At 38.7% G+C, this 13,918-nt stretch overlaps 1 protein-coding gene across 3 annotated transcripts in view; it reads right to left on the reverse strand.

Moving 5' to 3' along the window:
• NCBP1 (nuclear cap binding protein subunit 1) overlaps positions 1–13,918 on the reverse strand; it is a 31,819-nt gene that overhangs the window by 7,640 nt on the left and 10,261 nt on the right. For 2 of the 3 annotated variants that reach the window (XM_086769915.1, XM_086769917.1), the window contains 9 exons: positions 13,594–13,657; positions 10,314–10,424; positions 9,061–9,125; positions 8,261–8,323; positions 6,871–6,945; positions 5,727–5,830; positions 4,759–4,881; positions 3,425–3,527; positions 2,011–2,104 (listed from right to left, as the gene is read on the reverse strand). In XM_086769915.1, the coding sequence (XP_086626041.1) occupies positions 2,011–2,104; positions 3,425–3,527; positions 4,759–4,881; positions 5,727–5,830; positions 6,871–6,945; positions 8,261–8,323; positions 9,061–9,125; positions 10,314–10,424; positions 13,594–13,657 (802 nt within the window). The remainder of the gene's footprint in view (positions 1–2,010; positions 2,105–3,424; positions 3,528–4,758; positions 4,882–5,726; positions 5,831–6,870; positions 6,946–8,260; positions 8,324–9,060; positions 9,126–10,313; positions 10,425–13,593; positions 13,658–13,918) is intronic. The other variant, XM_086769916.1, reaches the window with a different exon arrangement.

Raw genomic sequence — 13,918 nt, forward strand, 5'->3', positions numbered from 1 at the left:
TACTTGCTACAGGCACTGCCATGATTCTGGGGGAGCTTGCAAGCAATCTAGCAGGCAACTGCAGAGAGGAGTTACTGACTCAAGCAGTTCCAAGCTGCTCAGAAAAAAACCGTTATCTTAGTTATTCATGTGCCTGAATGCCATACTATCTAAAAACCACAGCCCGCACTGTATTTATCCTTAAAACCAGCCATTGTCAAACAGGGATGTGTAACAAAACTCCTTTTAAGGAATGAAAATTAAAATAACTGAATGAATCATACAGAAGAATCAGCACTCAACTTTCAAGTCTCTGGATAGCATCCTATGCTCTATATGTCTTTCTCTATTGCCAGGAAGAATTTCTGATTACTTAGCCTGATCTGGTAAGAAATAGACCCAGGATTTTGGGAAAACATTTAAAGTCAATGTTAAAGTTCCTCTTTATGAAGTCACTGCCACAACCTCACTTAGAGATCCAGGGGCTACTGACTCCTACTGCTAAGTCACTATCTGCAGCCTGCATCGCTCATTAGAACTACATGCCTTGCAAATACTGCTGATAGTCTGAACCAAATCAAAGACATGGGAGTAATGCAAGCGGCATGAAAACAGACTCTGGACAGGCATCCTGCTGTCCAGGCACCACTTCTTCGGAGTGCCAGGGAGGCGGTGGACTCAGAAAAAGAAAGCACTTCACCAGAAGCAAAAAGCTCAACAGCAGTAAATGCAAGAGGAAAACTTAAGTTCCATGATTCAAACAGAACAGCAGATCTCCACAACTTTTGCACCTGGGATTTTTTAAAGCAATCGTGATTTATTCATAAAAATCTAACACGACTATTTAGTCTGGGCTTGAAACCTCCATCTCAGTTTCCTCATGCTGCCATACAAAGGAACAAAGAGGAAGAGGATACGGCTATTAGACTGCAGTAATGTAATTTCTTCTGATGCAGACAAATGACAGTAAAAAGTAGGTCAGACTGTAATCATCACATTTTCAAGGTCAGTAATTTGGGTAGGAAGTTTAATACATTAAGAAAATCCTACTTTTTGGATGGTTTTAGTGCACTAGAAGAGAGGTGATATCTTGCAGAGGTATCTTTTAGGCACTCAGTGTTTCCCCTAGGGAATGGAACACAGGTCTAGTAGCACATGCAAGGATTACCCCTTGTTCTCAGCGGCGTCGCTTCTGAAAGTTTGGCCTATGCAGCTGTGAGGTACAGTTCACTTTCAAGCACAATAAAGTGCAGCACAAACACACCAGTAAGGAATATGTGAAATAATGAATGCAGACAAATTCAGCTTGAGTACCTTATCGATTTCTATTTACAGAAGAATGACAGCTGAGGGAGGAAACAACTGCTGTGAAGAAACTGAACAGCTTAAACAACTGAAGCATTTTTCATAGGTCTTTTAGGGTCTTGTTTCCTCTAGCTCAAGAATTAACGTAATCATGGCATTGTTAGACTGATCTGCTCTAAACAGACACTGACTGCAGCTCTACTTGCTCTGCCCACGCAAAACAGTGACTCCAACATGAGCTTTGTTGAATAACTGCACGGCTTTCACTAGCAACTGGAAAAAAAAAAAAACCCAAAAAAAACCCAACCAACAAACCAGGTTTCCACATTTCTAAGAATGTGGCCTGCTTTTGATATGAGATCTACATCTTACTTCAATTTACACATCCACACTGTTTTCCACTTTTGGACAGAAACATGATTTTAACAGAAGTTACTCTCTTGTATGACAAATAGCTTAGTACGAATGTGAGTCAGAATGACAGCCTCTGCCCCCCAACAATGACCCCTGAGGAAGAAATGTCCTCACTGATGGCATATATTTTATGTCCAGCCTTTGTTTTATGCACCAGTAACAACAGTAAATACAATTTGAACTTTCCTTCGAATAAGGAGACAATAGACAAGTTACTTTTAAACGATATAAAGCAAACTATAACGTTTTTTTATTAAATATGACCTCTGTGAGTTGAAACTCACAGAGATACTTGACATTGCAACCTCTTACCTGTGGATGATTCTTCCAAACCTCATATACAACCCTCAGAACATGGAGTTTCCCCTCGTCACTTTCAGCAAGTGTTTTGAAGACTTCATGAAACCTTTTAACAAATATAAGTAGTCAGTGGAAGGACTGGGATCAGGTCAAAAGAGCAGCAGATGTAAGGCAGGCAGTTTAGATTGGCCAAAAGAAAATGTTGTGACTATCTGCAGCAATTCTTGAACAATTGTTCCCTGGAAAGTGTAACTATTCTGAGCTAAAATAGGCTACAAGACATGGCAGCTCCTAAAAGCAACTTAAATCTTAGTGGTGAACCTGCTCCCTGAAGTTGGGCTACATTTCTCATGCTCTTAAAAGCAGGAGACACTTTTCATGCTGTGTGTGCTTATCTATACACAGCTGGAGCAAAATTTGCTGCCTTTTGAGCCTCAGACCTTCCTCTTGATACATGTTTCTGTAACATTAGATGCTTAGCCAATCTGCCTCTTTTTGAAGGAAATGCTGCTAAAAGCCTCTATTTTAGCGCAATTACACTGACTGCTACACAGCATTCACAAGCCAGCTTATTGTAATATAACTGTAAACTGCTAAAAGACTCTTTTTGATCTCATGGCTGCCACTGCTGGTGTGCAGCAGCAAAAATATCATGGCTCTCAGTATTCCTATCACCCTGCCTCTTGTACTACTAATTGCAGGTTACTACCTACAGCTTCTTATCATCATTGCCTCTATAAAGCTCCTAGGCATGTTGTTGTAACAGCTTTATATATCTTTAAGGATAGATACAAAAGTAACTCATTAATATGCATGATTACCTTTCATGTTTCAAGACCACTTAAGAGCAACTCCAAAGCACACAAGACTAAAAAAACAGTTATTTTATCTTATTTTGCTAAAATTCATTAAAAGTTGAAGTGTATTTTTAAGGGATGCACTCTACATGGATTTTATTGTGCTTTGGTAGATAAAAGAAGTTTACAGTAGACTGCTTTGAAATTTAATGTTTTCTTTTTCTTTCTTCATTTTTTATACAGACAACTGTTGTACAGTCACATTCACAGTACAAGATAGAGTGGTGGGAGCTACCCCAGTCACTCAAATGTAAGCAGAAACCCTTGTTCCTATCATAATCAGCAAACGAGTAATTCTAAAATGGAGTAATGTTCCAAATTTGTCTCATTTGTTTGATTTACATCATATGGCTGTAATGTACAGAGTTCTGTTCATTCCATTCACATATATAACCTAGTATTTACACCAGCATTCCTGCAGTACATAGCATCATTAACTCTTCTAATCATTGCACTGTGGAGCACCTAAAACATTGCTGAAGCTTGCAGTCCAGTTCTTTTATCATGCATTTCACTGTCAGAATTAAATAGTTCTGTAAGGGCCAAAATAATGCACATATTACACTTACTTTGCCAGGGCACTGAAGGAGTGGCTGAAAGACTTTGCGGCTAGATGGAGCAGAGTCTGAACAAAGACTTCTATTTTCAGAGGGTTGAAGGTAAATCCTTCATCTGCAAGTTATTTGAAGTTGAAACTATAAGTACTTCAAGTGGAGCATGTAAGCTACTCACAAAACTGAAGAGATAACATGGTTTTAACTCATTTCACAAAAGAGTTTCATCAACAGGGTTTTGCAAGGCTGAGCAGAGAGTTAAAGACTTTCCAAAATGTACAGATGTTCAGGCTCCCATTTTGCCACGGGGAAAGTGGCAGAAAGAATTCCAGGTCAGTGAAGAAGTTGTCAGAGACAAAGCCACCCTACCAACATGTAACAGCACTGATGGACAGCGGCAGAGAAAGACAGTAAAGGAAACTGCAGAGATGCATCAACCTGAAGGCCTGGTGGATCATAAAAAAGGGAGAAAGGATGAGGAGAGGGGAAGTTAAGGATGATTAGGGTAAAAATGTTGGCTTTTTATGACATGGGAGAAAAGTCCAGGAAGGGTGCACAGCAAATATGGGTGCTAGGGGTGAATGGTGTCAAGTCCCCTCCTGTAGCTGCAGCTACCTGCAGCTGAAGACAGGCAGGAAGGAAGGAGAGCACTCGGTATGTGATGCCTAAAGCAAATCAGGAAACACAACAGTGGATCTCAGAGCAAAAAATAGATTGTTGCTGCTCTCTGCTTGCATAATAGAACACTTGCAAATATTACAGAAGTACCGAAGCCATCCCCATGGTAAAAAACATATTAATTGTCTGTCTTGCACTCCTTTTCACCCCGTAAAAAACACAGGCTCTGGCAGTAAATACTTTCTGTGACTGCAAAGCTAAAAAGAGCATGAGTGGAGTCCCATTGCGAGTTTGTATCTACGGAAGACTACAGCTAGCATGCTGACTATCTTATCTGTGTGGGAGTGCACTAGTTGGAGGGAACCTCTCAGACAGGGCACAAGCACTGAATCTCAGGGGTGAGGATAACAGTATGAACTGCACTCTGTTGCTGAAGGCAAAGGAAACGTTAAATTATTTCATGATACCTCTGTCAATAATCACAAGAAAACACATCTCAAGCACCAGGTTACCTCTGTTAACAAAAACAGGCCTGCCTCTGCATGTAAGATATTTACAACAAACCCTAACAACGGTGTATTATTTCCATTTACTGATAAATTGAAACGAACTATTAGAAGGAAAAGCATATAGTTCTGTTAACCACCACACCCATAGCTCCAAAGGATGGCATATCAGTCTACACACAAAAGAAATTACAGCCTGCCAAAGCCTAAGAGTATATATCTTACCATCATCATCATCCTGGTTTGGATTAGGCACATCTTTCAAAATGCTGAAGATTTCATCATTACTGGCCTTATTTTTAATTGCAATTGTTAAACAGAGTGCCACAGTATATCCAGGAAGAGACCCTAAACAAAAGTAAAGAGGTCAAAAATACACAGAAGGCAAGTGAGTATTTTTAACATCAGTTTGTCTCTCAGAGAAACAAGTACACTTGCCAGCTACACCTAAAACTAGCTGTGTCCAATATCATTGCCCACATCACTATTCCATAAAACTGCTCAACACACTTCCTGGTCTTCATGTTAAATTCAAAACTTTTAGCAGAACCTTTAGAGCTGACGTCAGGTAACCACTCTCCTGCCTAAAGCTCGACTTCAGCTTCCCCCAATTTCCTAAAAATACAACAGTTCCTTGTTTCTCCTCACTGTATCTTTGAGGATGACACTTTTATGCTTATGACTGTATTTATACTTTGGTAATAAAAGGAATAATAAGGTATCTCTCTACCTCAATCTTCATATCATCTGCTGCCTCTGTATGCTTCATTAAACCCAGTTTATTGGTAAAATTTACTGTTTCCTGAAGTTAAAAAAATAAACCCACATTATCACTTCATATGATGACTTCTGCATAGTATTGTGCCCAAACAGGGGAAATAGATGAATGTTCCAATTTTAGACTTCTGGCAAACAATGCTGCACAACACCATAACCACCTCAGTAAGAATATCTTCATGTGTCTGGATTTTCTTTTCTTCATAAAGTAACAAAGAGGATTATATTACAGATATGTAGACTTAATATATATTAATTGCTCATGTGAGGTGTATTTACCTATATGAAAATCATGCATATTTATTTCAGCTGTATTCTTCTTTATGAAGACAGTTGATACTACAGATAATCTAGGGCTCCTGTACTCTGAAACACTATTTTCTTCAACTTGACCTCCCAGAAACGTTAATACTTACTATTACTTTCATCTCCATATTTGTAAATGCACACTGGATTAGCAGGACTGAGCACAGAAAAACTTGCAGGAACAATATCTATTATACGCTGATGGTAGGAGAGTCTGGAAATAACAAATTTAACAGCAGTAGAATTAAAACGGGAATACTATCAGGGCTAATTCTAAAGTGATTGCTCTATAGTGGTTTATACAACAGAATGGTAGTTTCTGATGGGTAGTAAGAGCTAAGTAAGCCAAACTTACTAGTAGATGCTTTCTATTTGAACTCCTTGATGCTAGAGTTTCATCCTCATACAATCAATTTGTGAAAAGATTTAAGTCTGCCTGGTAGAATGTTTTATGCAAAAGCCTAAGATGTGCTGCAGAAAACTAGAACTACGTTGGTATTCAAAGCAGAAAAAATATGAAACTAGATGTGTCCATTTTACTTTCCAGCTTATTTCACTCCCACAAAGGCTTAATTTTGCTATGAGGGTTTTCAGTGAAATGGAAGAGTGTCACAGAAAAATTGCATTCGTTTTGCACCACAATACTTTCACACTTCCTGTACTGAATTCACCTAAAACCGGATAAATGTTTTCATTTAGCATGCTGAATAACACAGGCTTTCTGAACACTTTGCTCTTTCTCTCTCCTACATCCCTCTATCTCAACAATTTTAAGTCCAGCCCTGATTGTATACTCTTCTTGTTTGGTTTGGGGTTTTTGTTTTGGTTGTTTAGAGGGTTGTTTGGGCACACAGAAGAATAAAGATTAGACCCTCCATTTTTATAACTAATGACCTGTTCCCTCCACTTCTGTGAATGCTGAATACTGTCCAGGAATATTGCCTAAACTCTATTTCTTTCCATGCCCATGGTGAAGCATCTCTTTTTGTAACTACAGGCATGCATACCTAGGATAGATAGCGCACTGCTATCTGCTCCACCTGTTTCTCCCTCTCTCTAAAGTAGCATTCTAAGTGCTTTACAGCAGGTAAACCAGATTAAAATCATACAAACAACAGACTCATCTCTTAACTGAAACAGAATTTTAAGAACAGACACGCCTAAGACAAGAGTCAAGTTAAAAATAACCTGACAGTATCCAGAAGCAGATGTCAAACTTTGCCTTGAATGCAACTATCAAAAGATCTCACTTACCGCATGCACTTTTCCAAAACCTCTCTCACAAATTTGGGTTTGGGCTTTTCAAGGTCCTGAGTAAGACAATCTGACCTATCAAAGGACAGAATGTGATAGCTTTTAGCAAAAGAATTTGTGCTTTAGTCTCTTTTTGGCTTGGTCTAATAGGTACAAAACAATCATGGTCTAAGGACAACTGTAGTGCTTGACACTTAGTTTTACAGCGTAGGCAATTTTAAGATAATGAGGTAAGTTTATCACTATTTCCTTATTGGTCATTAGCAGTCTTGGAATCTCATCTCCGTCACTTCTAGTAGCTTCCCTTCCCCCACCAGATTAAAAATAATTTGTGCTTGTGGTTAGCTGGCTTTCCCTTTCCTTAGGAAAGGAACTTCGTATAACTTCATAGCCTGTTTCTCCCTCACAGGAATTTTTGAACTTCTGATCGATTTCAAACACATTTCAGACACAGAAAAGCCTCAAATACAGTCATGTGTGAGATCTGGCAAAATGGCAGCTTGTGAGAGAAACCCACAGAAGTATTGCCACCAAGGAACACCCAGGCAAAGAAAAGTCAGCTCTTTGAAGAGTGCTGCCTGGTCAGTCAACATGGATGTATACTAGGAGAGCCAGCAAGCACTTAACTCCACATGAAGACAACACAAGAAACTTCAGTAAAGCCACAAAAATGTATCACAAGAAGGGCTGTACCCCTCTCCACAAGGGTAGATCAGCTCTGGAAAGGCTGTACAGTAGCTGACTGTGCAAGTTACTATAGGGAGGACTTAACCTCGAGGTGACCTTTCTTGCTACATGGGTGCCTGGAATGGAAAGCTCAGGGAAACTTGCGAATACACACTGAGGGAGTCCAGAGAGCTCCAGCTATAGATGGGAATTCAAGATCTGGCATGGTAAGAACGGATGGCAGGGCCAGCTCTGGAACTCCAGGTGCCAGGATTTGGCAGGAGGGAAACAGTCACAAGGTCTCAAGGATAAAGGTTATAATGAAAGGTTTAGGGTAAGACAGAGAGTAACATTTCACGATCAATAAAGGATACAGACAGTCAGAGCAAATAATTAAAAGTAAATAGGGGAGTAATTTTGGAAAACTTGCTACCATTGACTAAGGGTGCAGGACAAATTAAAGAAATCACATTTCTACTTCCCTGTTTAGGGAATGCTTACACTGGCTTGAGATTTATCACAAGGTTCACCAGGGACAATGCAGTGACTAAAGAGATTATGAAGATAATCTACCACTGAGTGGTGGTGAACAGATTAAGAAAGATCTCTGAAGAGCTGGAGGAAAACAATTAACAGGGCCAGTATGATGTGACACTTCCTGGATAAGTTTGAAATTTTAAGGTTTTTGCAATATCAGGTTCAAATCAAAAGGAGAGAAACTTACCAATCTTCCCAGCTCCAACGGAACTGGAAGTTGCTCAAGTGGTGAGAAAACCAGTTAATAAATCTTTATGAAAAGAAAAAGAAAGCTCTGTTAAATGCCAGAACTGCAGGAAAACTTTCAGCTGAGATTTTCTTATAAATGCATTCTACTTTTCAAAGGCAAACTTAAACTCTAAAACTATTACAGCATTAAACAGGCATTTATGTTAGATACTAAAGACTGAGTTCGGAGAGACAGAAAGAAGCTTTTATGGACAAACAGCCTGTCATGTTCTGTTGTTTCATATAAAGAGATGACGTACTAAACTAACAATTAAAATGTAAACTTACTGCGAATGTGCAACTTTCACATTTTTTATGAGTAATTAACAGCTCTTCTACACAATGCAGACTTCACTCAAAGGGCAAAATCACCACCACTCTCCTCCTCTGGGTGCACATACGCCATTAACTCCACTTCCAAGTCGCCTCCCAGACCACTAGGGAGCAGGCACAGTACTAGATAATGGAGTACCACGCAACTACGAACAGCTTGAACACGGAAAAGCTGTCACCAATCTTAACTGTCTTGTACAGACAGCTAGATTTGAGACCTCCGGGGAACTGTTTCTGCGAAGCAGAGGCAGGCAGGCAGTCCTACACCTTCTCTTTAGATTGCTCAAAGCCAGAGCACAGGAAACATTTTGAATAGCACCAAGTTGTTTTAACAAGGATTTGTGACTATTCTTTCCATAGCTTCTTCATTTTTCCTGTACACTGGATACTGAGGAATATTTTCCATCATCTCCAAAACATATTTACCTGTCCACACATGTCGTATTCATTGTATCCAAACGCATGTAGAGCATTTCTGTGGCTTGTGCAAGCTGAAAGTTTCTTATTAAGGTTTACAGAAAAGCACTAGATGAGTCAGATGTTATTACTTTCAGTTTTTTAACAGAGCATAACCAAGTTTTTGTACTGAAAGCTCCCTGGGTCTACTCCAAAATCAAGTAAATTACAGTAAATCCACAGTGGCTTCGTCCATAGAAAGTCAGAATTTACATCATGCAACAAGCAAAACTCCACTCATATGAACAGACACCAACCTCCTTATGGAGTACTTCTGTAATCTCACCAGTCTAGCTTCATGGTCTGCTGTTGATGCTTATCCACAAACAATCTTTGATCATCACTGAAGGCTTGAGAAAGTACGTTTATGGTAACTTTACCCAAAAGGGCCTTTATCCTTCTTACAGCATCCTTATTAACACTAAAAATTTTCTGCATGGACATCTGCCCAATTCTAGAAATAGACTTGGCTGTAATAGTTAGTATTATGTGATCTGCAAACAGTGAGTGGTATCATGAAGTAGAATGAAAATTTGGGCATGAAATTACCAGTGGATACACATCTGTTAACCATCCTCCACTCTCAGTCTGTAGCTTCATCTAAAACAACGATCTAACATGATCTAAAATGGCAGCAAAGTAGGGGCGATGTAATAGGCAGAATTAGCCGGGAGTCATGCCTCCTTCCTCAGCATTTAGCCACTCTGTCTGAGCTGAAGGTAATTATTGATCACCTGAATGCTCCTAGTAGGAGCACTGAGTAGGAACTCAGACAGGTTCCTTTAAATCATCCACTACGCTTCCTACTAAAAAGGGCAGGAGCACTCACACAGTTGTTAGAACAAAAGATAAATTCTGTTACTTCCTTACCTTCTCAGCCTTTAACTTGCCTGTGACCACGGCACACACCGTCCAGACCTAAAGAGGCTGCAGTGACAAACAGGAGTACTGTAGTTTATCCTTCACCAAGACAGTACTTGGGAAGGTCAGAGGAAGTACCAGAACATTGTACAGAAAGCTGAAGAGTCTTGCCCACTTGGGCAAATCTAGACCTGTGCTAAGTGGGCTGTGCTACTCTTTCATGTGAATGTTACATGCAAAGCTTCACGCAGTTGTTGTAAAATATTAATACTGCCAGTAGTTATTGCTATCCCATCATCTACAGAACAAACACAATAAAGACTGCATTTTATAAATGCTCTCCAGTAGTGCAGAAAGGATACAACTTGTGGTAAAGAGCCAGGCTGAAGTTTGCACAGTTCAATCAGCAGCGTTGTGTACATGACTTCAATGTGTGGTGGAGATGGAAGCTGAAACAATTCCGCAAATATTACCTGTAGGAGAGGAGGGCACAGAATCAGATCACAGTCCAATAGCCCTCAGATTCGCAATAGTGGCCATCAGTCTCAAACAATTACATACCCAAAAAGGTCTATATTATTCTGTCAAATGCATGTTCCAGGAAAAAGATAAATTTATAAAAGGTAGTGGTAATCCTACACTGTACTAATACAGTCCACTCAAACTCCCCTATCATTTCATACTAACACAGCATTATCATTATACATCTATTATGTCTAAAAAATATACTGCATAACTGTAGAAATTGGAGTAGTTATAGTATGACCTACTGCAGTGCTACCACACGATCTAAGAAAAGCAGAAATAATCTGATCCTGATATTAAACGTATTAACTGAAGCCTAAGCATTTAGTATGAAATACTTTGCATTAAAATCATATGTGTATCTTTTCCATTGTGTCCTCTTTTCTCCTACACAAACATTTACATAAATAAAGCCACAACTTTCAACTGAAAATTACAACCAGCATTTCATAAAACAAAAATACAGGCTCAGTACCCCTTGGCAGAGAATGCTTCTAAGAAAACAGAAAACAGTCCTGCAGTCAGCACTTGTGTTTTTATTTTCAAGTTTGCCTATAATAACAGCAATCAATAGTCAATCTTTAAGGGCTACAAAAAGATCATCATTTTACAGTACTCATCTCTGAGTTTCTGTTTATTTTGCATGCCATTCTCAACTACATTTAGATTACATCAAAGGAATCAGGAAACTAATTCATTATGGTTGGTCAATTTCCTCTTTAAATTTCTGAATAAACAGAGAACTGAAGCTTAAATAAGTAAGCTTTAGAAAATCTTCTTACTAATGTAAGAAATCAACATCCACTTACAGACTCCACAAACAGCACATGAAAATACATTGACTAGAATCTGTTATTCTAAGAAAGCACTTGAAAGTATGAAGAGACTATAAGGAGCTGGAGAGCCTTTCCATGACAGTATAACTGTTAAGACAGGTAAGGCAAAAAAAAGTAGGGGGGACCTTGATAGGTAAAAAACTGCTCCTTTCTCAAGACAGGAAATAACAACAACTGAATGATCAGTCATTATCTGTTTGAGACACTGCATAAGACTGCAAATGTGATACTCATCACATGTTCATTATTAAATGTTCAGAGTAAGTGTTTCACACTGGTATACCATACTTTGTGAAAATAACAAGTCCGTAAGAAAGATCAGGACAGTGATGATCTGAATGACTTAAATCTGTCGAGTCTAAGTTTTATCAAAAGCTGTAGGAGCACAACAGGGCAGCTGTGCAGACCAATAAGCCAATGACACTGCCCACAGGTACCAAAAATATCCACATACGCCTCTGTAAGGAGCTACTGAGAGAAGGGCGCCACATTTCAGTGTTTCGCAGATTCCAACTAGCATGGCGTATTCTGTGCTCAGTGTGACAAACTAAGATGTGGAGCCTCAGGGATCTCAAAAGTAAGCATACTTAGGAACATACACTTTCAGTCTACATTTACCTACTGTTATGTTCTGAACTTTAAATAACACTTTCCTTATTTGTTAGACTGTATTATTTCTACAGTTTTGTGACTTACTGAAAAAGGTAGTGAAATTTCACAGATTAAACTGTTAAACTGTTGGTGAAAGCAACATATCACCAACTTGACTGTTAACAGAGACCTTACAAGGGAGCAGTACTAAGCAGAATGAACAGAAGCCTGAAAAAAGCATGCTAAGCCTTAAAAACTCTGAAGCTTCATTAAAACTAAGGAGCCATAGAAAAGTAATGAGGTTAATATTCTAAAATAATTCAAAATTGCAATAAAAAGGAAATTACTACAGTAATAGTCAAACAATTTGTACACCAATCTTACACTTCTTTCCAGTAATTTCATGTATGCAAACCTTTGCCATTTTCACATCCTAGAAGCTTCTGAATCAAAGAACTTCCAGGGCCTTTAGCTAACCTATTTCATCAGGAATTGCAGTAACTATTTCTTGGCATTAGCCAAGCATAAAGCACACAGCCATACAGAGCACCTAAAATTCTGAAGATATGACCACTGAAGATACTTCAATGTTAAGGCAGAAAAATATTGTTAATTTTAAGATTCCTTCTGAATCCAGAGTACAAAAAGAACAAGCTGGCCAAAAGTAACTTCACAGCATTCAGACTATCTGGCATTTTGGTGCCAAGAGGAATTCTCAATCCCACTTTTATTAAGATAAATCTTCTACGTAAGATTATTTCTTGTTATAATTAGCTCTGAAATTCCTACTTATAGTTACTTCTTCATAAAGCCTTTATATGACAAGTTACCATTATTACTGAAATCTGTAAACCCCTTTCAACTTTTGATGGAAATCAATGAAGTTTTATACAGATTTTGAAAACAGACCCCCGAAAGGAGGCAGGAAAAGAAAATCTACACTGCCCTTCTGATATACATTACCATTATTTAAAACTCTGTAATATGGAGGATGCCCTGGAGGAAACACACCACTATTTCACTGCAAGTTCTTTTCAGGGCCAATCGAACAAAAACATTTAGAAGATCCAAAAATAAAATCACACAGAACAGCCGAGTCTGCTTGGACATCATCTAGTCAAAAGGCAGGGGCACTTAGCAGGTTGCTCAGGGCTGTGGCCTTTTAAGTTGTGGAGTCTCTATCCTTGGAGAAGTTCAAAACCTATCTGGGCAAACTCTTCCAGTGTTTAATCACCTTCGCAGTAAAAAGAAAGATTTTTCTCCTGTTTAAATGAGTGTATTCAAATGGTTCCTCTATTTCAATTTGCGTCCATTTCCTCTTGTATTTTAATTCAATTTTTTAAAACTGAAAGTGACTCAAATGTAGTACTCTCTTAGACTGTGTGATACATTATAAGCATAGTATATAAAACTTTAGAACTTTGAGAAATGCCACAACCTGGATTACTAGTGCACTAAGAAATTTTGGTACTTGACCAAAGCTCCCATGCACCAAGCTAAAACGACAACAAAAAGCATAAAACTAACACTTCACCGTATATAACCCATTTGTTTAAAAGCCATTGGTTGAATTCAACAAGGCTCTCGTTGACTGCCAAATCAAACTGTAATTTAATGGATCTATCTCGGAACTAACTGGGAACTCATGAAATAATGGAGCCACAAAAGGGGTTATCTATAAAATCCATACCTCTACTATGTGGTAGTTCAAGGGGATCTTGTTATTTCCTGGATAGCTCAAGAGCTGTGCAGCACTGCAAAACCACAGACACACTTAGTTTGGAACATAACACAGTAAAAATATTAAGTAACAAAGTTGCAGAAGATGCTTGATTCTAGTCAACAGTTCACGCAAAAGCAGAACAAATCAACAATCCTTCCAAAGTCTGTCCATCAATCCATAGAACACTTCAAACAGAAACAGCACAAGAACACACCAGCATTGCCTAAACTATGATTTGTAATGATATATTTTATTTCTATGTAGTTACATCACTTAACACTATACCACCAAA

The sequence above is a fragment of the Chlamydotis macqueenii genome, chromosome Z (assembly GCF_036417535.1).
Source record: "Chlamydotis macqueenii isolate bChlMac1 chromosome Z, bChlMac1.mat, whole genome shotgun sequence".
Lineage (NCBI taxonomy): Eukaryota > Metazoa > Chordata > Aves > Otidiformes > Otididae > Chlamydotis > Chlamydotis macqueenii.